Below are 24,954 nucleotides of genomic sequence, written 5' to 3' on the forward strand. Positions count from 1 at the left end.
AATGTCTGTGCTAACTTCATTATTGCAGTGGGTTAGCAAAGAAAGTGACCTGTGTGGCTAGAATTTATCTGCCACTGAGCAGCTTCTTATTTTCCTTTTCTGCTACCTTGTGACAACAGGAGATTCTGTTGTAGTGGCTCCAAGCCAGACACTCACTAATGAGGAATTTCAGATGCTGAGGGATCGTGCCATCAAAGTCGTCCGGCATCTGGGCATTGTGGGAGAGTGTAACATCCAGTTTGCTCTGCATCCAACTTCCCTGGAGTACTACATCATTGAAGTTAATGCCAGGCTCTCGAGAAGTTCAGCTTTGGCTTCCAAGGCAACAGGGTAAGATTATTTAACCCCCCACCCCCCAAGAAAAAACCAACACAAAACTACAGAACAAACAAATGAATAGGCAAAAAAGGAGGGGAGAAGAACAGGAAGAGAGAATTCTGATAAGGAAATTGGATCAGTGTTTATTTAAATATATGGGAGACAGCTGCAAGGAAGAAGAGCTCCTGCATCTGCTTTCCATTCAGTTAAGACAAGGATGTGTAAGCCTGATTTGCAGCAAGGAAAACTGAAGTTGGTTGTTAGGGAGAGCTCTGGAGCAGTCAGGACAGTAAGGTGCAGATTTATGCATGAGAAGCTGCTAAGAACAACTCTTGTCAGCATCTGCTAGGCTTGACCCTTGGAGAGTCAGTCCTGCTGGGAGATGGAAGAAGGGGTTAGTGAGCCCTCCAGGTCTAATCCAACCTGCTGCTGCTGTTACTACAAGTGGAAAAACTCCCAGGAGGTGTGTGTGGGGGAGCCTAATAGCTGTCCTTACAAAGCATATCCACTGTATCCATATGTTGGCTGCAAATCATCTCTAGGACCCAGAGGACACAGTTATTAATGAGCTGTCTGTCAGATTGATGCAAATGGTGTTGCTAGCTGCCTTTGTTTAGTTGGCTAATCATAAACTAATCAAGATAAGGATGGTCAGAGCAGGCTATTTAAAAATTGGCTTAATAACACTTTGCAGATGCTGTAGAGAGGCACAAATTAATCTCTACTTTTCAGTTCTCAACAATTCTTGTGGTTGTTGAAGTGCCACAGCAGACTGGAGGTAAGCCATGATGTTGGATAGTGGACATTTGATTGGATGCCATTCTTTTTGGATGGTAGTCTTGCAGCAAAACAGATCTCTGTGTGTGGTCTCACTGTGGGCATGACAGGTACTTAACACAGGTGGCTTTGCAGATAATAAGTCCCAGATCTCGGTAGGTAGCTCTCCAACTTATTAAGGTAGGAAGCTGGATGAGCCTGCCTGCATTCAAGCACAGTAACCTTCTGTTGTGTTGAGGAGGGAAAATCACCTCACATGTGTTTAATTTGATCCATTCCTGGGATTTGCAAAAGCAAAGTACTTCCCACTCTGCTATTCTCTACTTGTCCTCTATGCCAGGTATCCATTAGCGTTTATTGCTGCCAAAATTGCCTTGGGGATCCCTTTGCCAGAAATCAAGAATGTGGTGACAGGAAAAACTTCTGCCTGCTTTGAGCCCAGCCTGGATTATGTTGTTACCAAGATACCCCGCTGGGATTTGGACCGTTTTCAGCATATGTCCAACCAGATTGGAAGTTCCATGAAGAGTGTGGGAGAGGTGAGTGCAAGACTCTCTTTTTCTCTTCTTTTCCACCACTTGGGAAACTCATTTCTTTTTCTTGGAAACCCTCATATCATCTCTTTTCAGGGCTTTTGAAGGTATTTATCCAGCTCAAATAATTTTTATCCAGTACTATAATTAATGACAATGAGTTAGGATTGTGTAATCTTGGATATCACAGAGTGGATTCCTAAATGGTTTGATTCCTAAGGGAGGAGACCACTGCATCACCTGAGGTTGACTTCATTCATTCTTCATTCTTAACACTTGCTACAGGACTCTCAAAATTATTTTTGTTGAGGGTTCTGTAGTAGTGGTGAATTAAAATATAACATCAAGAGTTGTGGCCTGTTAAGATTACCGGTGATGCTGATGAGCTACAACTCTCATGTGTTCCCATAGTCATTTGTCCTCTCTGTTAAAACCATACACCAAGTCTCAGCCTAATTCTGCTCTTGAAATGCACATGTATGTAAAAATACGACCCGAAATCTAGTTCTGAAGTCTTGACTTCTCTAAGTGATTAAGTCTCTTGTATCCTGAACATGACAGTGTGACTTTTAAACCCTTATTTTAAGGTGTCTGGGACAATAACAGCATTTTTAGGCCCTTACTTTAAAAGGAAAGAAATGAGGCAAAATGGCACATTACCCACTTTGTTAGTTAATTTCCTACCAGCTACCAAAGCAAAAGAATTAAAGTGTATTTTTTCAGCTGCTGTGTTTACCTAATGCTTTTCAAGTAGCTCTTTTATTAAATTGTTTTGACATGTGAAACCTTCCTGACATCAGTTCTACCTTGCTCAAGCAACAAGCCATCATACAACTGGAAGGATTAATTAGAACTTGATTATCCAGTGGCAGTTTTGGCTTTTAATGGCAATGAGTTTGACTTTTTTTTCAGTGAGTTGATTCTTACTGATAATAACTCTCACTGCTTAGGGGTTGTTGGACTGTTCTGTAGAGCTGGGGTTCTTAAATACTGTTGCCTTGTGCACCATCAGCTGTAAACACTTCCGGGCCATTCCCATTAGGAGGAGGAAATATTGAGTCTTTGCAGGTCATGTATCACAAAAGCAAAACTGCGTGAACCCCGTGTCCTTCTCAAGGCCGTTTGCTGGGTAAAGGGAGGAGGGAGATGCAGGAAGAGTCAGTGCTCCAACAGTGCAGGTCTGTGACTGCTGGGGGGTGAACTGAAGCAGGGATGGAGAAGTTTAAGGGATGCAGTTTGCAGCTGGTGGAGCTACTCAGTAGAAAGGTTAGTCTGCAGGACCTGGGAGCAGGAGAGGGTGTCTGAAGCAAAGAGCTTCTTGCTGCTATGTCTATATTGGTATGGCACAGCCCTCTCCCCTGGCCTGAACTTGAAGCCAGATTGCAGCCCCTACTGCTCTTTCATTAATCAAACAGCCTGGCCTGGTCTGTGTTTTTTTCCTGAACTCTGTTGGGCTGGGCAGTGGGCCTGGAGCAGTGGGAAAAGAGAGAACAATGTTATTCTTTTGACATTTTCAGTGCTGTGTTTGGGAAGGGTTTTACGCTGTGAGGGTTTCACTGCACTGGGAAATAAAAATGTAGAAACTGGAGAAAGAGCTCTGTTACCTCACAGATTTCCACAGAGAAAGGCTTGCTTTCCTATTAGATGTGATGTCAAGATTGAAGGAGGGAAATCCCAGTCCTGCCATGCCTAGGAGGAGTAATCCTTTAAGAGAGCCCTCACAGGGGAGAGTCACTGTTAAATGTAATTTAAAGGAAGAGGCGCAGATTTGATCTGAACCTTAAAATTCCCACTGTGAATTTCTGTCTCTAACAGGTTGTTGAACAGAAATATCTTTCTATGTTACAACACCCATGCTGCAGCATATGCTTCCCTCTGTAAAGTGCTTCAAAGGAATTTACAGAGGAGAGCAGCAGCTTCCTGTATTTTACAGATAGGGAGACGAAAGCAGAAAGGAATCACTCATCCGAAACTCCCTGTTGGTAATGCTAGCAGTCAGGCCTAGAACTGGTACTCCCAAAGCTCAATCAGCTGTGCCTGTCTTCAAGTTAGCAGGACTATCACAGGGGGAAGGTCCAAAGGCTGTAATCTTTCTGAATGTCCATCTTCATGGTTTAGATCATAGAATCATAGAATGGTTTGGGTTGAAAATGACCTTAAGATCATCTAGTCCTAACCCCATGCAATGGGCAGGGACACCTTCCACTAGAACAGGTTGCTCCAAGCCCCTGTGTCCAACCTGGCCTTGAACACTGCCAGGGATGGGGCAGCCACAGCTTCTCTGGGCACCCTGTGCCAGCGCCTCAGCACCCTCACAGGGAAGAACTTCTGCCTTATTTCTAACCTAAATCTCCCCTGTTTAGGTTTGAACCCATCACCCCTTGTCCTGTCACTACAATCCCTGATGAAGGGTCCCTCTCTGGCATCCCTGTAGCCCTGTGTAGGCTACTGTGAGGTCTGCACGCAGCCTTCTCTACTCCAGGCTGAACAGCCCCAGGTATCTCACTCAGCCTGTCTTTGTACAGGAGTGCTTCAGCCCCCTTATCATTCTTGTGGCCTCCTCTGGACTTGTTCCAACAGTTCCATGTCCTTTTTACATTGTCTTATGTTTTTAAATTGTCACTCCTCTGTTATTCAGAGGGCAGCTGGGCAGCAGCTCAGCACTGCTAACATGGTCTCCATAACACTGCTCTCCATTGCAGGTCATGGCTATTGGACGTACTTTTGAAGAGAGCTTCCAAAAGGCCCTAAGAATGTGCCACCCCTCTGTAGATGGCTTCACTTCGCATCTGCCTGTGAATAAAGCCTGGCCAGCTGTTGTAGATCTCCAGAAGGATCTCTCTGAGCCATCCAGCACTCGAATATATGCAATAGGCAAGGTAACAAAAGACAGAAAGCTCTTGACCTGGGCCCCCTGCATTATAGCAACTAGATTGGGCCAACTTAGGTGGCAGAGATTGAGTATTGTTTATCTCCTGGTTTGCCTCTGTAAGCACACTGGGACCACCTTGTGTAGGATCCTTGATTTTGAAGTACAGATATTCTGTCGCATGTAATTTCCTCTGCACAACACAATAGCAGGTGAATACATGACTTCAGTTTGTCCCACTGACATCTGTATTTTCCTGCATCTTCTGTACTCATGTAACATGTTTGTCTTTTGGTACAATCTTAGCCAGTGCTCATTGAATTCAGGTGCATTCCTGTGTTCTGGTACTTTTAGCTGAGTGTTGATGGAGACCTGGACCGCTTTCCTTTGTTTGTTCCTATGATATAATTGTTTGCTGAGTATTCAGCCCTGATTTACACTAGTCTTTCAGTCAAAGTTGGCTGTTTTTGCAGATTACCATTAATTTATAGGAAGGGAGGAAAGAGAAATTGAAGATGCTTTTGAGAATTGAACAAAGGATGATAAAGCATGGCAAGCTGCAGTCTCCTGAGAGCACTGCCTTTTTGCAGTTGCCGTGTTGGCATGGGCTTGAAACAAACAAATACAAAAAATATAATTCTATCTGAAATTTAGCATACAGGAAATTTCCTATTCCTTGAAATAAGATCAACTTCCTTTATATTCTTTTAACCACTCTCCTGTCGCACTGGGCAAATCACTTCATCTTTCAGCGTGTCTTGGTAAGAGGGGAAGCCTGGGTGTGAAATGACTTCTTCCTTCAGCTCCATGGTGTTTTCCTGTGTATATCACACGGCAAATGTGGGATTAGTTACTTTAGAAAGTAGGTGCAATTGCATGCTGTGGTTTTGCTGCAGCTAACTTGTCCATCTGTCCATACCCTCTATGAAGAGGATGGAACAGTTGCCTTTTATAGCTCACGCTTACCTCTTGGTTTTTTCAAGATTGCAAACCTTCCTGGTGGGGAACACCTATTCACCAGTTTTTGTGCCCCTAACTTTGTGTAGTGGAGTCTTTAAGCCCTTTGTGCTCATGTGTTGATACATTTCATTACATCCTTCACATGAGTGTAGGGAACTGAGGTTGTGCTGTATTTGTAACAAGGTTTACACATAGCTTGTTCCTTTTGTGCTGCTTGTTCAGGCCATTTATAAGATGTTCTATAAATGTGTGGCTTTGTCCAGCTGTTGACTCTTGGTTTTCAAGCTGGGGAAGTGCTTAAGTGTAGAACATCCTTCAGCAGCTGTGCTTGGTCTTTGTTATTGTGGCTGAGAGAGAAGTCTTGCTTCTTGTCTCTGCGTGGCTCAGAGAGCTTTTATGAAAGGTTAATCTTAGCCCCATTGTAACACAGGGGATCTGGGGGGGTAGAGGTGAGTTTGGGTCACACTGAACACTCTGGGTGTTCCCAGCTGGTGGCATTTTCCCTGGGAGCTGTTGAAAAAAAGCAAGATCAGAGTCTTAATCCCTCCCTGTAAAGAGCTGCCTGAGCCAGACACAGTGCATTAATTCATCCCTGTTAATAACAGGCAAGTAGTATCAGTGACAGGTAGTTCTGGCAGCTGGGGCTGCCTGCCTGGAAATCCCTTTCCAGCCTGCTGACATTTAAAAGCCAACAGTTAGTTTCCATTATCCGTCAGCTTTGTTTGGAACAGGATAGAGCTCCTTGTATGTCTTCTCTTCCCCCTTAAGCCCCACTAGTCAGCTCTCCAAGGCTTTTTACTTTTTCTCTCTCCTTTGTCTGTTGGATGATGAAAACAGTAACTGTTCAGGTGAAAGGGACGGGAGTTCAGCTGCCATTCAGAGCGATTGCTGTTGTAATGGGACTCCCTGTTGTAATGTGAAAGAAGGCACTAGGAAAGAGGCTGAAATAGATGAGACTTGTTTCTTGGCCAGAGTGGCTAACTCTGGGGATGGAACTGCCTGATGAGCAGGGCTGCTCAGGTTATATCACATCTTTTCTCTGCCCTCTTAAGGTTGTATGCAAGTGGCATCAGAAAACATAGGCTGTGGATTTGGTCCATGCTCTGTTTCACACCAGGGCTTTGGTCTTCTAGCTGTTCACTAAAGGAAGCTAAATACTTCCTTGTGTGAGGAGCAAGGATGGGACTGAAGGAGCAAGGGTACTGGCCCCAGACACAGCACAGAGCTCAACTGCCCTCCCTTGCTTTGCCTGCAGACCAGGCTTGCTCCCTCACTCACCATGTGAAGGCAGTCCTATAAACTCCTTTGCTTCCTAGCATGGGGCCAGTGTCTACTGGGTGGGATGCTCTTGAAGGTGAGGAGGGATCTGAAGTCATGCTGTCCTGCTGTGGCTCCCTCCTGTCTTTGGAAGACCAGTGGCTGGTGGGTGCTAAGCACTAGCTGAAGGTTCAGTGTGTAAGTGACTGGTTACTCTAAAGGAACAAAAAGTGCATTGGAGATTTTCACTGCTGCTTGTAAGCAAGCAGGATATTCAAGTCAGTACCTTCTTATCTCTCAGGACAAGAGAAAGGTTGTGAGAAAGATACTCGGCCAAGCTGCTTGGAAACCCTTTAGTTGTTTGTTGTTTTATCAAGAGAGTTGTAACTGTGCACCACTGGTGAGACCCAAGGAATATTGCTGGTAGAAAATACAACTGTATCATGCTAGGGGGCTCTCTAGCATATATATATATATACATATATATATATATATATGATTGTAATCCACTGTCTTATGAATAGTACCTCTGTGGGGTTCCTTTTTACCCCATGCTTGCAAATAGTTGGATCAAAACAAAAAAAAAATTATTGCCCCAGCAAGATAATGCAGGTAAATTTGAATGATCTTGACATTAACTTGAGATACAGTGAGAGAAGCTCAAGTTATGCCATAGCTTTGACATTTTGCAGTGTTGCCTCAGGACTGGACTTACATAGAAACATAGAATCCTAGAATGGTTTGAGTTGGAAGGGACCTAAAGCCTCATCCAGTTCCAAGCCCCTCCCATGGGCAGGGACACCTTCCATAAGACCAGGTTGCTCCAAGCCCCATCCAGCCTGATCTTGTACACTGCCAGGGATGGGGCATCCCTTTCCCTTGCTTCAGAGGTATTTCAAGCCCACGTGCTTTGATTCAGCTTTGTATTTCGATGGTAAATCAATATTTATGCTCTAAAGCAAAGAGTTCCTTTTTATCTGAGAATCTGTCCTTCCTGCCTAGCACTTGCAGCTAGGAGGTTGCCAGAGGGTCTGAGATTTAGGCAACTTGACTGGGAGTAGGTGCAGGTGAAGGAGTCGGCACTGCAGGTTGCATATGCACCCCTGTAGTTTCTTAAGGCATATACTCAGTGGTCACCAAGCCTTGTTACCATCAGTTTAAGTTTGGCTGCTGACTGCAAATTACCTCTCTTGCTTAAACAGAAGCCAGCTTTTGGTACGTGGTGCCTCTCTACACTGCTTGAGGGCCCCATTTTCTGTTGCTGCAGGAGACAAGGTGGGTTCGATGAACCTTTATTTGTCCAGCTTATTCTACAGTACTTTCTATGTTTTTGTGCTATCCAGTTGCTCCTACCTATTTGCAGACTAAATCTCGATTTATGAAGCATGTATTAAAGGGGCTGTTTGGTGCTGTCTTTTGTTTGGCAGGCATTGGATAATGAAGTCCCAGTGGATGTCATTCACAAACTCACAGCCATTGACAAGTGGTTCCTGTATAAGATGCGTGGCATTGTGAACATGGAGAAAATCCTGAAGGAAGTTAACAGGTAAGAAAAACCCACCAGCTTTATCCTAGGACACAATGGTCCTTCTGGGCATCCTGTTGGGAAGCCCATGGGAAGCCCTGAGCACAGATGTAGTCAATGCTAAGAAGTTTATTTCAGTGCTTGGAGTAAGCAGTGTTGTCTTAAAACCCAGTTCAATGCCTCACCCAGGCAGAGGACATTTCTGAGAACACTCTTAGGCTTGTGCTTAGGCATTAGCTGTTCCTAGGGATTATGGAAGTTCTGGTTTACTTTGGAAAATCCTCATTGTATCTCTGAGACTGAGGCTGGGATTGTGGATGGCCTGCAGTGAGTAGTCTGCACTCATGTGCTGAGGGCAGAGCATCCAAACACAGGATTTGTCGTCACTTACTACACCTGAAGATCAAATACACTGTCTTTTTCCAGCCTGGCCAGTTGATTTTTAAGCTTTTCTGCCTTGCTGTGATCATGCAGTATGTGCTGTTTTGTACTTTTAAATGTCTGTAATTCCAGCCATATTTAAATATAAATCTTCTTTCTTCAAGAAAAATGACCGTATAAAACTAAGCAGGAGAGGTAGCAGTAAATTAACGTGCTGGGCTGTATTTCAGTTCCAGCTTCTTGCTGACTTGAGCTTTGCCTTCATGGTTTACGAGGTAGGGAGAACCTCCTTGCTGAGTTATGGGTTGTGTGTCCGCCGGCTTTTCTGCTTCGGGTACCCCTTGTGTTAAGCACATTTCGCCACACGATGGCACTGGGAGCGCACCGTAGCCAGTGCGTCACTGAGGTGCTTGTTAGTTCATCCGCTGTGATTTTTGCTTCTTTGACCAGCTGCACGTTTTTAATTAAGCAGCCCTTGCTCTCCCTTGCCCCCCGGAACAAGCTGGATGTGCAGCTAAACAAAAATAAATGTGGAGGGAGGTGGAAGAGAAGGAGTAGCTTAGTTATTTACTGAGATCTGTTGTTTGGCCTTGTGCCCGCTAACATCTGTGTCGTGTTGCGTTTATCTGGAGCACCTTAAATATATATGTGCAGCTCCTGAGGAAGAAGATCAATATATCCAGAATCACTTTGATTTCCTTACTGTTGGAGTGGCTCTGGAATGAGGTGCTTCGGATCCTAAATCCAGTATTGCTTCACAGGGGCTAATCAAGCTGAACTATCCTATATCATTGAGGCTGCTTTCCCTTTCTCTGCAGTGGGTGACAGGCCATAATACTACTAGTAATGTGACCAGTAGATATCGTTTTTCATCCTTCTGGTGACTAGGCAGCAGACTATAGGCAGCCTGCTACAGAAAGCCCTTTTGCATTATCCAGTCTTGCATTTGTATCATCCATAACCACAGTTGTGTCCCTTGCAAGTGGATTCATGCAGTTCAACCTGGATTGCAGACTGTGCAAATTAACTTAGTCTCACCCATTTATCAGTGAAGGTTTTCACTCTCCTATCCTTACCTAGACCTTCCCAAGGAAACTATCTTACCTCGCAACCTCCAGTGGAGGGAGGGGATGGACTGTCTGGCTGCGTTATGTTGAAGGCACATTGGCACAAGGCAAAGGGCCAGGGAAAACCACTGCTGACCTGAAGTAAGAGCCTAGTCCAGTGAGCCCCATCAGGAAACCCATCTCTGCAATAGCCGAGGGAAAGCTAATTGAGTGATGCAAATGAGACTTGGCCCACACACATGCTCTTCCTGCAGCCAGCTGTTTCCAGTCTCCGGCATGCCTGGCATGAGTTTTACCTGTGGTACAGGATTATTTCCAATTGAAAAGAATGAGCTGTGACACTGTCATTGCTTTAAATCTTTATGATGTTGAAATACAGTTACCAGAACCAGAACTAATTGTCCTGTTCCCAGGCACTGTTGCTGGTTACATGCTCACTCTCTGGTCAAATCCATCCCTTCCTTTTTGAGGTTTTGGTTGCAGTTGGAGTAACACCTCTGCCAGAAGTCTTGATTTGAGCCCTGCAGAGAGAGACTGTAGAGACTGATAACGAGGAGAATGTCTCTGCCAAGAGGAAATTTAGAGCTTGAACAAGTGGTTATGACAGATGTGAAAGGGGGATCAGAGGCAGGTGGAGGCCTTTGTGAGCAGTTCAGCAAGCAGCATTCACACACCGCATGCTGCCTCACATCCTGACCACATGGAGTGATTCAGTTGTGAGCAGAAGGCCTCACCAATTTGTGCAGGGAGTCTTCTTCCACGTGTCGAGGTTGTATGGGATAATGTTAAGGGGCAGAAAAATCCTTTCTGACCTATCAGTATTTGTTCTCAGTGGTGTGCAGGCAAGCCCAGTTATGTGCAGAGAGAGTAGAGACTGGGAAGGGCACCTTCTGCCCTATAGGCATTTGTCGCAGTGAACTTCTTTCCAAAGAAGATTGGACCTGGTGATGGTGACACGATATAGTTGTCATGCTGCAGCAATGTTTCCATTTGACTCAGCCTCTGGGCCCTCTGAGATGGTGAAAGAGTTGTTTTGCGTTGTGATATGGCTGCAGGGAAGTGAATGGCCTGAGCTGAATTGGAAAAAGAAAGCCATTTTGAGAGTACTTGTGGGAATATCCAGTCGTATCTCACACATGTCAAACGTCCCTCTGCTGTTTCCCCTGCAACCTATGTATTCTTCATTTTAAGTAGAAACTTACATTGTGGGGGGTTTTGTTGTTTTCTGACCATTTACCTTCATACCTTCAGTAATGTAATGTAATCTTAACCATTACCTTTCCATCACAAACACAGAAAAAAACCCACATATACCTACACACACAGAAAGAGTAAGTGCCATCCTGTGCTATAGGTGATGGTGTATGGAACAGGGGAAATGCAATAGAATATGCTGTTTTCCAGAAATTTTTTTCTCTGGATTTAGCCTCACCTGTCCTGTGAGAGGATAAAAGGGGAAGGGGGAACAGAGTGGAAGGGAATATCCCTAGAGTGATCCCACTGACTTAATCACACTGACAGATCATGAAGGAGATGGGAATTTGAACAGACCATGTCTAGCTGTCTGAGGCAGCAAGGAGGGAGATGTGACTTTAAGCTCAGGGTTATGGACCCAGTCCAGAGCAAGGCAAATTTGCAGTAGTGTCCAGTAACACCATCATCCCCAAGAGCACAGCTGAAGCCCAGACTTGGAAGTGATATCTGGGGCATATTTGACTCAAGACACTGATGGTGTGGGTGCAAGGGAATTTGCATCTGTTCTTTGTCTGCAGTGAGTATTTGTTTGCATGTGGTCATGGTTATTTTTGACCTGTTCCTGATTTTGTGATCCCTGAGAACTCTGGCTGAATCCAAGCAGAATGTATGCCAACTACCATTAAATACAGGTAATACATAGTATTATGTATTATAAATAGTTATTATATTATTATAATAATCATTATGGTACTATAAATTATAATGATAGCTATTATTATAATATTATATTATAATAATATTATATTTTATTTTCTTCTTATATTATCTTTATTATTATAATATTGCTATAATTATTACAATATTATTATAAATAATGCGTAGTATTATGTATTATAAATCCATAGTAGGCAGCTATGGTGAAATCATCACTTATGCACAAGTGACACTCGGACAACTCCTTGTTGAAAATCAGTAGAACTTGTAAATCAGTAGAAAATAACGTAAAAATCAGTAGAACTTGTCCTCCTAAGTTGCTTAGGCATCTCCTTAGCAATTGAACTTGCAACTCCTTGTATTTGCCATTACTTGGGAGTTCTTGTGGGAAAAGGAGAGCTAATAGGGTCAAGTTCACTGCTGGAGAAAATCTGAGGGAAGATTGGGCTCTCTAGCAAGAGGTGTGAGTATATTGCCCAATGAGGAGCATTTCAAATTGATAAAAGGATGTAAAGTAGAATTCCAAGTGAGAAGAGGGGAGCACGATAAAGGCCCATTTTGCAGTTGAGAAACAAAGCATGGAGATGATAAGCTTGCCCAAAGCTCAAAGGCAGTCTGGCAGAGCAGTGAACTGAACTCTGCCTTCTCAAATCTTAACTCTTCAAATCAATGAAGAGTTAATTCATGAAAACAGAAGATCTTCCATTTGGTGGATACCAAATTAGCCAGTATGCTAACAGTGGGAAATGGTGGCACCAATCGTGTATTGGTAACTTTATACTTTGGAGCTTTGTTTTGGAGGAGAACATGTCCTCGGTCTGTGGGCATTGAGTGAAAACACCTCCTGACCTGTGGTTTCCTTGAAAGTGCAGTCCTGAGTATTGCTCTTGTCCTGCCTAAAAAGACAGAGGTTAATAGAGGGGAAAAGAAAAGAAAGCGGGAGGATGCAGTCCTGCTTCAACCCAGCATTTGTAGCCAGGTGCTCTGCTCAGTGGCCCGTGGAAGAGGTTGCTTAGTGTGAATTCCTTTTCGAAGCTCATGTCCTTGGGTGTGTGAAAGGTGTGCTTTGAAAGCTGCTTGCTGGAAGTGTGACTTGATTTCAAAACCCGATCGTGGTGGAGTAGCCACAGAAACACGGGTGCTGGCAATAAATCCCAGCTCACACAGGGAGTAAAGGTCAGACAGGCCATCAGTAACGTGCTCTTCCACAGCGGTGGTTGCACACCCTCTTTTCTCAGCAGTGGTGTTTCTGCTGACTTGTGCGCTCTTGGGACAGGTCAGAGATCCTAAGGCAGACCTTGTGTGAGTGTAAAGCAGAGCAGGTCCGGTGATGCTAAATGAGGCTACAGTGACTTACACTGAGGAGCTGTCACTGGGTTATTTATAGTACTTGCTTTTAACTAACTGGGAAGTTTACTTTTGTCTTCTTGGTGAACTGTGGAGCCGGAAAGACTCGGGAACAAACCAGGAATTCAGTACATTAGGAGAATATCAATTGAGCAGCTATTCAGCGCTGTGTGTGCTTTGGGTGGATCTGACATAAGATACTTTCTATTTGTTTTATGGCTCTTACTTGGTAATTATTGCCAATGGCTCTTTGTTTTATAGAGCCATTGGTAATAATTTGTCAGTTGCGTTTTCTTTCAAAGCACCTGTACATTTGTAAAAACACAGTATGCATTTTTCCCTTCATATAGAAGGCATACAGACATCACCATTTAAAAGCCATCGGGCAATCTCTGTAACCAGTATGTACAATACCAGAAGCAGGAATCGCATGACATCTCAGCAAAGACCTCAAAGCTGTCATTTGCTGAGGGTACAAAATAGGCTTTGAAGAAGCATCTATGACCTATTTTTTCACTATGTTTTGGTGTGAGCTGCTGCTTCAGCACATCCCTTAATCCTAGGTGTAAGCCATTTAGGTCTTAGGGGGTCTAAGATTCATATTACTTATATCAAGATGTCCACAATGAGATTTGTTAGCCTAGGAACCTGGATGTTGAAGATATAGAGTGCTGGAGTGATAGTTGTTCAGTGAGCAAGATTTGTTGGTTTACAGCTCCTGCTCCCCTAAACACTCTTTTGACAGCTTTTTGTCAGTCATGTCATGAGTTTCTCAGGAGGGGAAGAATGGTAACAATCTGTCTCCTTGAGAAGAGAAACGGGGAGAGAATTTATACGCCGATCTCATTATTTTAATTGTAGCATGTTCAAAATCTCGTAAAACATCAGGAGCAATCAAGGAAGCCACTAGGAGCCTTGGAGCAGAGCAGGACAATGAAGAGAAGAGGGAAAATATGTCATTGTACATAATCCAGCCTGAAATCAAGTAGGCTTTTGAAACCCTCCAGGTCTATGACTACTGAGAGAGGAAGAGCGCTCTTGGGACTGGGCCTGAAGCAGTGCTTCTTGCTTTTGGTTCGCTTTGCTTGCCATAGTGAAAATCTAGTCTGGGCTTAAATCCACTCCTTCCAGCTTTAGGAAGAGTTCAGTTTAAAGCTATTGGGCTGAGCTGAAGTGTGCTCATCTTTGCAGATCCTGTGTGTGTGTCCAAGCCACATGAACTGCTGCTGAGATAAACCAGAGGTGACCAGGGCTGAGCCTGTGGGCTTACTGGGCAGATGTTAACTGACACAATAGCTGTGTCCCAAAGGCTTCCACCTCAGGTTTTGGCCCTCAGTTCACAAAATATCCCAGATCCTTTTGATCAAGACCCATTAACATGCTCCTGAGTAATATGTGGATAGGCGTAATCTTCACAACACACCTAAAAAGAAGCAGAGCCTGACTTAGAATCATAGAATAGTTAGGGCTGGAAAGGACCTTAAGATCATCCAGTTCCAACCTCCCTGCTGTGGGCAGGGACACCTCACACTAAACCATGGCACCCAAGGCTCTGTCCTGGCCTTGAACACTGCCAGGGATGGAGCATTCACAACCTCCCTGGGCAACCCATTCCAATGCCTCACCAGCCTTACAGTAAAGAACTTCTTTCTTATATCCAATCTAAACTTCCCCCATTTAAATTGGGAGACAAGGAAAAAAGTGCTTTTTCCCATGTCAAGCTGGGCTTTCTGCTGGCATGTTTCTTTAGCATTACTGCTAAACTGGTGGATCAGATGAAAGCCAGTCAAGTGGAAGAGAGGGCTGTGCTGAAGCAAACAGGCTTTCCTGTTAATTGCAATGCTGCCAGTGTTCTTCCAGTCACTTACTGCATTTGCCCAGGTCCTCTGTGCCAGGTGAAAATTTCATCATTGGGGGAATTTATTCCATTTCCTTTTATCATTTGTTATTGAAGAAGTGAGTGGATGGAGTTCCAGAAACGACAGGGTGGAATCAAAACAACAGCAAATCAACACTGGAAGCTGAAATGGAGGCATAAGCAAGGATTGAGAAAGGCCCGTATTGTTCAGAAACTGCAAAATGTGCAGGGGACTTCAGCCTTCTGAGGAAGTGAGCAGCCACTTAATACTCATGGCAATGTGCAAAAGTCTGTAAGGGTCTGATGCTCTAAAACATCTGACTGTCATTTTACAAAGGCAAATGCTAGGGAAAGGGAGCGCTGTAGGAGTCTGGAATCACAGCCACGTAATCGTCCCTTGTTTCAGAAGTGATTCTAAACCAGTGAGGGAGTTTAAGCTTTGGGAGACATTTTGCTCTGTGTTTGAAAAGTAAGTGACGCTCCAGGGGGAAGTGGGAGGCAGTGATGTAGGACTGGGTCATGTGTTTGGGAATAGCCAGAATAGAGAATTTTTGTCTTTTAAGTGCTGGATTTCTGGTGAGCTCTTGGAAGGGTTATTTGCACTCAAGCATTGAGAGAGATCAGCCTGGTTGTGCTCTTGCTGGCTTTAGTGTCTCCAGCAAGTCGGAAGGGCTTTCTTTGAGTAAAGGCAGTGGGAATGCTGGATCTTAAAAACCACCACCTCTTAACCTCTGCATGTCTCAGTTTTGCTATCTGTATGATAAGCATCACCCTGCCATGCTGTTTGCATCTTTTCTTATATTCTTTCCATGAAAGTTGAGATATAAATACTAAAAATTACCCTTATTACTAAATGGATATTATTCAGATATGAAGATGTGTGTCCAGTACATGCAGGGGGGCAGCCTGATTTCCATACCAGTGCTGAGGGTTTGCAGCTCTCTAATCCAGTTCCCTTTAAGTGTAGTGGAACAATTCTGGTGGTTTGTTTACTCAGCCTGCCCCTTCTGATTGTGCCTCTGAATCCCTGGGAGCTGCAGTTTCTCATCTCATGGTAGATTCTGGTTGCAAGTGCTTGGAAAGCAGCACTCCTGCGTGTTTGACTTTTGCCTGTTTTGTGTGAAGGTATTAAATAGCAAATAGAGTAAGAGAAAACCCTTCCTGTCTAGGTGCTGCTGGAATAGAGGTTCCCACTGCGTCTTTCCTATTAGCTACACTGAAAGCTACATCTCTTTACATCTCCAATCTTTTTCGTTTGTCATGTGTTGGAAGCAGCAGAGGAAATAAATGTACAGTTTCATTTCCCCTTTAGGTACTCAGCTTTTCTCTTGCGCGTTGGTTGTCCTGTACAAAACCGGTTACCTTTTTGCATGGATTAGTAAGTGTCTTAACCTAATTTATCCTGCTAGCCCAAGGCAATAGAATCATGTCACCAATCACTGATTCTCTTCTACCCACCCTGCTGGGGGGTATGACAGTGAATGATACTCTTATAATGAAATACAAAGAAACTGAATTGAAACAAGCTGCAAATGAAGGCAATTTTCTTTCTCTGTCAGTAATCAAATGACAGCCAGCGATGTGTGTTTCTGAGGCAAAGAGTAAACTGCACTAAACAGGCTCATTTTCTTGGGGTCATCAGGTTGCTCACTCATACCTAGGGAATGCTGGATCTAGGAGGGAAATCTGACGTGGCTGCATTCTTTTTAATAGCTGGTGATGGCCAGTTTTTGTTTTGCCAGAGAACTGGTGGATTTTGCTTTGTTTCTTTCTATAAAAGACACATTCATGCCTTATGCAAAAACTCCTGCCTCTGAGCTGGGATCAGAGAGTAGAAAGGGCTGAGAGGAAGAAGAGGAGTTACGTGGTGGAGGCATTAGTGAATGGGAACTGCAGGCTTTAATGTACTCCGGTGCTGCAAAGTGGGTCTTACTTTGGGAAGTCTTTCTGCAACCAGGAATAAATCCAAAACCTGGGAATCTCAACCTGTTGGATTAGGTAGGACTCTTTCCTTCTGATGCTAGCAAAGAGCAGGATCTGCTGGACTAGAAGGGTGATGTGGTGGAGGGTTGTGGAGAAAACAAAGGTGTTATTCTGGCCTGGAGTTCCCTGAAGACAGAGCAGGCTGGTGTTAGTGCCAGGGACACAGTGCAGAGGACAGTAGTTACGAGGGCTTCCTTTCTGAAGATCCCCTCACTAGCTGCCTGCTCTTGCTATTGTAGGGAGGTGGAATACCCTGTTCTCATATTGCAGGGGAAGGAGAGGTGGCATTGGGGAACTCACAGAAGAAAACCCAGGGATCTGAACTGAACTCCAGCATCTGGACCTCAGTTCTGCTCTCACAACACCTGGTTTGAGGTCCCTTCCAACCCAAACCATTCTAGGAGTCTGACATTCCTGTGACTCTTGCTTGTTTTATGCTAGCCTGACTTCACCAAGGGCAGCAGAGCTGCTCTGTGCCTAAGCCAGAGTGGAAAATCCAATCCAGTGACTCTCTTTCATGCTTCAGCTTCCTGACAGATTCCAATAAAGCGGTCTTACCCCTCTCCTCCCACTCAAATAACATAATACTATTTATTTAAAAATACCATCAAGCAAAGGACACAATTCAAAAGCTCTGATTTAGGAAAATTGCTTGTTTGCTAATCATTTCCTTTTCCTGATTCAGAGCTTGCTTGCTCATAAAATATTGATATATTGGGCAGGCAGGGATGCTCTTGGCAATGAAGATGAAAAGCAGAAGTGCTGATAAAAATACATAGGCTTTTTTATGCTTGTGCAAAAGCTAAACTTTGGAAAGGTAGCTTAGAAACTGGCAGGCAGAAACTATGAGGGCTACAGGTGAAGTCAGACCAGAGTGGAACGAAGATATTGTGGGACAGAAAAAAGTGGAGGGAGTAAAAGGGGAATGGAGATGGAAAAAAGCAAAAGCAAACTGGGCAGGAAACTGTTGAGCTGCAGAGATGGCTGGGGAAAGCAATATGTTTGGAATAAACAGCAAAAACTAGGAGTCTTGAAAAGCCAAACCAGGAGAACAGAAACAGAGTTGAGAGAGCATGCAAACATGAAAAAAAAGGTGTCCCTGCCTTACCCTGGCTATACCACTCTCCCCATTTTCATAATAGGAGAAAGAACACAAATGACATGGAAAAAAGTATACTTGAGACTGTCAGAAGGAAAAACCTACCTCACATGTGAGCTGTGCTGGTTGTTTCTGCTGTGTATCTCTGAAAGTCTGCTGCTTTCTCTGAAGAGTGGCTATTTCTGAAGGTAGAACATCCTCAACAACAGAAAGAAGGTCTTCTATGGAACAAATTGTAGGCCTGTATTTTGCAATTTAGACTGGGAGGAGAAAAGATGGAGTTAAAGCTTGGACCTGGAAATGTGGGGATGCTGAATCCAAGAAAGGAATCTCTGCAAGTCCTCCATGGAGGCTGTAATGCTAAATGACCAGAGTTGTTACGGATATGGTGACCTTGTGCTAGCCTCATGAAGAATGCTGCCTAGGAGGTGATGGACTTCACCATGAATCACTCATTCTGTCTCAAAAATGCAAGGAAAGGAAGTGTTTCACTTCCTAGCATCAGTAGCCTGCCTGTAGACTTTCCCTTGTATGTGCTTATGGAGGGAATCCAGCACACCGAAGATCTTTTATGTATGAGGGCTGCATAAATGAGCTGGGTCTTCTTCCCTTTCTTGCCTTTATGTGTACTATGCTATAGCAACCCTATTGCAGTATAGAAGACCCAAGCACTCCTATATCTTCTAAGTATTCCTGTGAGGCCTCATGCAGAGGTGTTTTTCTTATTCAATCCCAGTGAAACAGTTCCAGAAGAGACACTGAGGAGAGCCAAACAGATCGGGTTCTCAGACAAACAGATTGGGAAATGCCTGAAGCTGACTGAAGTCGAGTGCCGTCAGCTGAGACTGAGGAAGGATATAGTGCCCTGGGTGAAACAGGTACGTGAGAACATCACTCTTCAGTGGAGGCCTCCAGAAGTGCAGGGGGCAGGAGATCTCTGTGTTGTTAGAAACAGATGAGGTAAACCAAGTGGAAGCCCTGGCTCTGTTAACATCCCTGAGCATTTTGACATTGACATTAGAGAAGAACAAATTTCACCCATGTAGCTGTGACTTCCGTACTGCAGGCATCAATGTAATGACATGATCATCCCCATGGAGCGACTCAGAATAGTCTCGTTCATATTCTGTGTGACTGGGGGGAAACACAGCTCTCTGGCTTCAGGGAAAGGCTGAGTGAGAATGCTGACCCTCCATGGTGTGACCATGAAAAGTGTCATATGTCTTTTCTTTTGGTAGTAGCTTTTTACAGGCTAATACTTTATTTTCATTATGCTGTTGTTATGGGTTCATTTGCTGTTCATTGTGACAGCACAAGCATAATGAGCTCATCTAGTATTCATGGCAGTGTCATGAGTGCTTTGCCAGGTGTTCTGCTGCTGCATTTAAGGTATGTTGGTACTGAATTGCCATCAGTTGGGTTTTTTTTGCCCTTAAAAAGGGAGGAAAAAACCCCAACCCAAACTACTGAATGTATCTGAAAGAGCTCACATGTATCCTCAAGCCCAATTCCAGGTGACATGAAGTCCAAGTTGCAGTATTAGTAACAGTGATGAGCAGCAGACACGTAGTGCTAATGACATAAGGTCACATTCTTCATTAGTCACAAGGATTGGGGCAGGCAGTGGGAATTCCTGAGAATACCTGGGACAGGTTTTTAAATGGTATAACATGTAAAAATTCATGTCAGGACTGCTTTACTATAGCTTCCTGATCAGTATTCTGTGTAGAAATGGTTCAGCTCTTCATTCAGGGAACTTCAGCAGTCGCTGCTGACCTAGATGGGCTAGTTACCATGTATAACATGCAATAAGTAGTTGACACAAATAGATTGTGAGCAGTCTAGCAAGCAATTATTCTTCTGGGTTCTCTGGTGACTAATTGCATAAGAAATTGTTGAAAACTACCTATAAGGGGTGGTTGAAAATCCCTCTTGCTTTGTGTACCATTTAATTATCAAAGCATGAGTTATATTGTAACATAAATACATGGTACTTGCACTGCTTGCTGCTACTTGGCATGATCTCAATGTAATATTGTGTGTGTGTGTTAGTATTCAGCGTGGGAGTGAGACGAGGTCAAGAGTATAGTGTGAAGATCCCAGAGCAGCTAAAGGGGGCAGGAGACCTGGAGGAATGGAGACCTGTGTAGTTAGTAATGCCAAACTAACTAGAGAATGAAGGCCTCAGCAAGAAGGGATGGGCGGGGAAAGTTCTTGGGCTGTGAAGGTATTTACCAAAGAGATGCAGAGCTAAAACTGCAGCTCAAAAAGAGGTGGTAGACTGTCCTGCTGACTGCACTGTGAGGTCTTGGGGGAAAGCCAGGCATATGCTGTGTTGCCAGCCCAGATCACCACCTTTTGAGGAAAGACATGATGGGAAAATAATAGGGGAGAACTAGGAGTAGAAAAGGATTAGTATGTCTGGGTCTCTGAGCAAAAGCAATCCCACGAGTGGGTTTGCGTTTACCTGAAGCAGGAATAACCCAGACTGCCTTCCCCAGCAAGTTCTTTATATGCACAACTGGGACTTTCTTTATCCTCCTTTATAGTATGTAAAAGTTCTGACTGGGCTGGGCCAGCCCTGTTGGCAGATCCTCTGGTACTGACCAGCCAGGTGGCTTTTGGTAAATGTGCATCCCAATACTCGAAAGTCCCACCACTCATTGCTCTCAGTGTAGTTTTTAACAGCCCATTGTACCTTTCAGTTTTCCCAGAGGCTGGTGTATGGTTGGGGATGTGATATACCCACTCAATGCCATGCTCTTTGGCCCAAGTGTCTATGGGGTTGCTCTGGAAATGAGTCCCATTGTCTGACTCAATTCTCTCTGGGGTGCTGTGTCGCCACAAAATCTGTTTCTCAAGGCCCAGGATAGTGTTCCGGGCAGTGGCGTGGGGCACAGTGTATGTTTTCTGCCATCCGATGGTTGCTTCCACCATGGTAAGCACTTGACGCTTGCCTTGGTGGGTTGGTGGCAGTGTGATATAATCAATCTGCCAGGTCTCCCCATATTTGTACTTCAGCTGTCCTCCATACCAAAGAGGCTTTAACTGTTTGGCTTGCTTAATTGCAGCATGTTTCACACTCATGAATAACCTGGGCAATAGTGTCCATTGTTAAATCCACCCCTTGATCACGAGCCCATCCGTATGTTGCATCTCTGCCCTGATGGCCTGAAGTGTCATGGGCCCACTGGACTAAAATTTTGCAAGCCATGATGGGAAAATAATAGGACATGATGGGAAAGGGATAGGAGAGAACTAGGAGTAGAAAAGGAAAGAGGGAAAAGAAAAACCCCAAAACACTTGCATGTAAGAAAGATCTTGCACTGTCCGAGTTACAGTCCCTCCTCTTCTTCCCCATACAGATTGACACACTGGCAGCAGAATACCCAGCTGTAACTAATTACCTCTACATCACCTACAATGGGCAGGTAGGCACGTTTGGAAACAGCAGTCTCGTTGCTGTCTAGTTTGATCTCTTTCCTGTGTGCTGCATTATTTCTGGAGATCTTGCAGAGGTGTAAGTGTCTGTAGCAATTATTCTGGATGGTGTTACTTATGATCCCCTTACAGTGGGCCTGACGCCTTCTCTTGCTCAGAAACTGATCCAGTGCATTTAATGTTAATGCCCCTTTCTTGTTATGATCTCTCATGTATCACCTGTACTTGCATCCTCTGTGCACAGGCCAGGTGCTGGGAATACAGAACTCATGTTTCACTCATCTCATCCTAGCATTCATTTTCGTGTGAAGCTTAATAGCTTCTTGCACTGCTCAAATAGCCAGGTCAGTGATGCTGTGTCTCCTTCGGTTTGGGTGCAGCACTCTTAATTCCAGTAGGGTTGCACTTGACTTACACTGCAGTAAATGAAATCAGACTTAAAGCCTGAAGAATCAGACTGTTAGATATGGGCTGAGCACCAGAAACTGTTCTGAAAAGCATGGAGTTAGGTGCAGTGGAATACAGATCCTAATGACTTTTCTCCCTCCCTTCTCAGGAACATGATGTAAAATTTGATGACTGTGGGGTGATGGTGTTGGGCTGTGGACCATATCACATAGGTAAATCTTTCTTACAACTCCTCTGTTCTCCTTGTACCCTCGAGCCTTCTTTGGATATTCTTGTGGTTCATTTGCTCCTCCTCTTATATGGTGACCAAACCCTCCAGAGCACAGTGCACAGGACATCAATTCCTAACACAAGGTTTGCCTTTTACACTTACTTGGAGTCTTCATTTCACACCCTGGAAAAAACAGGAGAATTTTATTACTTTTCACTGAGTCACCAAGTCGTGATTTCCACAAAGTTTTAGGGATTTATTTTTAATCTCACTTTTTGTGCATGTTGAGGTTTTGAGAATCTGATACCTCGTGTAGCAGTTTATTGCTCCCATACCTGTCCTATGTGTTTACTGCCAGCTCCTGACTATGTTGTTACATACTATACGTTTTACTACTTTAAGTATAGGTGACTATGACAGTGTTTGGATACCTTCAGCTGCTTTTGTTCAAGCAGTTCTCTCTCTGTTGTTTTTTTAGCCCACTCATATGATTATGCAGCATAAGAGTTTCCTCGTGGCTATGAGTATTGAGCAGTCAGACTGCTGAATCCTCTCTATGGTGAATTTCACTTATTCTTTTAAAGGATCTTTCCAAATAGCTTGCAGTTATTGACAAGAAAAAAACTGCTTGTGATTCAGAAATATTTTTTGCTCTGCCTCTCACAAGCAGTGGTGATGGTGTTTGAAAGCTGAAATGGAAAACTGCATCCATTAGTTTCGCTTGGATGGACAGGTCACGTGCCACACTCCTGGTGCTCATTGCAGGATGTGTCTTTTTGCACTCAGTTTCCAGTAGGAATGTTGAGATAAGTGAAATCAGGAGGAACACTCCATGGTGATGCTTATTTTTTTTATAAGCCTTTCTGCCAGTCAGGTGGGGTTTAATGATTTGATCAAATGTATATGAATATATTTTGCCCTTTTCACCTAAAACTCCCTATTCTGATCTTAGTCTTACCTGTTCTATAGCTTTGATTAGATCGAGACAATGTTTTGAAAGAGGTTACAACTAAATAAATGCTGCAGAAGAAAACCATTCCTTGAACCTCTAAAAGATTTCCTTTCTAGGTGCAATAGCCAAGTTGATTTTTTTATTCCTTTTGCAATCCTTTGAAGGCAAGTGAGCAGCGTGCTTTTCCTCTCTGCTTTCAGAACTGTAATCGTAATTCAGTGAAATCAAGTTAGTGTTCCCTGTGGATTTACATTAACAGAAGAGGAACGGGTCAGAAAAGGGCTCAGTGATTTAGATGGAAGATAAACATGTGATGTTACTTTTATTTTAAACAAGATTCCTATTTCCTTTGTGAAAACTGAGAAACGTGATGTGAATCTGCTCAGCTGCACACTCTTGAACTTCAGAGCTGGCTTTGAGGCACCTCAAAGCCTGAGCTGCAGTGTGTGACCTGTGCTCCATGGCGTATTGCTCTTCACTTGCTGCCTGTCCTGGAAGGGGAGTTTGTTTGTGTGAAAGTCAGCCCTGAAAGCTGTGTAAAGCTGTTTCACCAGCTGTGTGGACCAGCAGCATGCTCTGTAAATTTTAAGGTGTGCATGTAGGTTTAACATGGTTGAAACCTGAAAGTGAGTTCAAAACCATGACTGTATTGATGTAGCAATTATCTTCTGAGGAGCAGTGTCTGTTTATATTGCAACAAACGCTACAAGTATTACTAATTATTTGCTGTCTTCCCTTTTCCTACTGTTTAGACTTGAGCATTACCAGATGTGACTGGAATATATTTACAAGTGTTCAGCTGTTTTCCCAGGTTGTATCTGAAGCAGTCAGATGGGGACTCCAGGTGACCATTGTGTCCTAAAGTTGAGGTTTCTTACGTGTATAAAGATTTGATTTCCCTCCTCTTCTGTGGAGTTTTAGCAGAGGCCTAGGCATGTTTTGAGGTTCGTTTTTGAAGGAAGTAGGGAAATAAATTTTGTGTTTGTGAGTGACCTGTGACAGCCATCTGTTTGTGACTAGGTACAATTAAGCACAGGCTGAATTTCCAACATATCTTGGCACACACTTACATAAAAATAGTATCGGTTGTTATCACGTAATGACTGTGAATGCATCACGATGAGGCCAAGGTTTGTTTTGTAGACTATAAGCATTACTATTTAGCGATGTTTTCTAATATGCATCATTCCATGGTTGTGGTACTCCTCCTAGATGTTTGAGTGTTGAAATTTATGGGACAGTAGCTGTTAGAACAAGTCTGAAATCCAGCACTGCCTGAAGCCTGCAGCATTGCCTGAGTCTCAAGTCCTGCAGCTTGCCCAAGACCAAGCCTCAAGTTCTGGTGCTCACCTCGCCTCCCTCTGTGCCTCTTTCTTTAGAGGTGGCTGCAGCACTTACTCAGGGTTCAGGACAGTAAGGACATGCTTGCCTTTCAGTGTTGCCACAGTCACTGTGGCCTTTGAACAAAGATAAAAGGAGCACAGAGTGGCTCTAAAGGTGTTGTGCTACTGATTTGCCTCATCTAGGGTCACCACAGAAGTCAAACCCACTGACCTGCAGATTTTCTGTTGCTAGGTTAGCTATACTCTGCTCTTCTGGAAGGTACAAAACACTTCAGTCTTCTGTTTTTTAAACCATATCTGTACAAATATTTTGTGCTTCCTGGAATAAATGTTACTATCTTAGAATAATGGGCACTCAATTTGGTCACCTCTAAGCTTCTGCCTCGTATCTCAAAGCTCATTGGTTGGGAGGCAATAGTAGTGGGATGGGCAACAAGAGCAGACAGAAGTATTTATGAGCACAAGATGACAGACATAAGTGTTTATGAGCACAGGATGACAGGCATGTTATAGAGGCCTGTCACTCCTGAGGAGCTGAGCCAACTTAGCAGTTGTGCTTGGAGGCTCACGTTTGTGGATCGTTAGTTTCCATGGGAGGACAATTAGATTTTTCGTTCTGAGATGACAGGAGGGAATGCTGTCCTGGTTCTTTTTCTTTTTTAAACTTGAATGCTGAAAATGTCTGCTTATGTATTCTTCTTTGCATCTTTCCTT

The 24,954-nt window shown here is 43.9% G+C and overlaps 1 protein-coding gene across 1 annotated transcript in view; it reads left to right on the forward strand.

Annotated features, from left to right (window-relative positions):
- Window positions 1-24,954, forward strand: part of CPS1 (carbamoyl-phosphate synthase 1) — a 107,621-nt gene that overhangs the window by 53,285 nt on the left and 29,382 nt on the right. Inside the window, exons 19-25 of the mRNA XM_057412335.1 lie at window positions 120-330; window positions 1,436-1,634; window positions 4,331-4,507; window positions 8,142-8,260; window positions 18,622-18,763; window positions 21,251-21,316; window positions 21,883-21,946. Of these exons, the coding sequence (XP_057268318.1) occupies window positions 120-330; window positions 1,436-1,634; window positions 4,331-4,507; window positions 8,142-8,260; window positions 18,622-18,763; window positions 21,251-21,316; window positions 21,883-21,946 (978 nt within the window). The remainder of the gene's footprint in view (window positions 1-119; window positions 331-1,435; window positions 1,635-4,330; window positions 4,508-8,141; window positions 8,261-18,621; window positions 18,764-21,250; window positions 21,317-21,882; window positions 21,947-24,954) is intronic.

The sequence above is a fragment of the Pezoporus wallicus genome, unplaced genomic scaffold (assembly GCF_028554395.1).
Source record: "Pezoporus wallicus isolate ANWC-B61680 ecotype Strahan unplaced genomic scaffold, APGP_CSIRO_Pwel_v1 contig_6566, whole genome shotgun sequence".
Taxonomy (NCBI): domain Eukaryota; kingdom Metazoa; phylum Chordata; class Aves; order Psittaciformes; family Psittacidae; genus Pezoporus; species Pezoporus wallicus.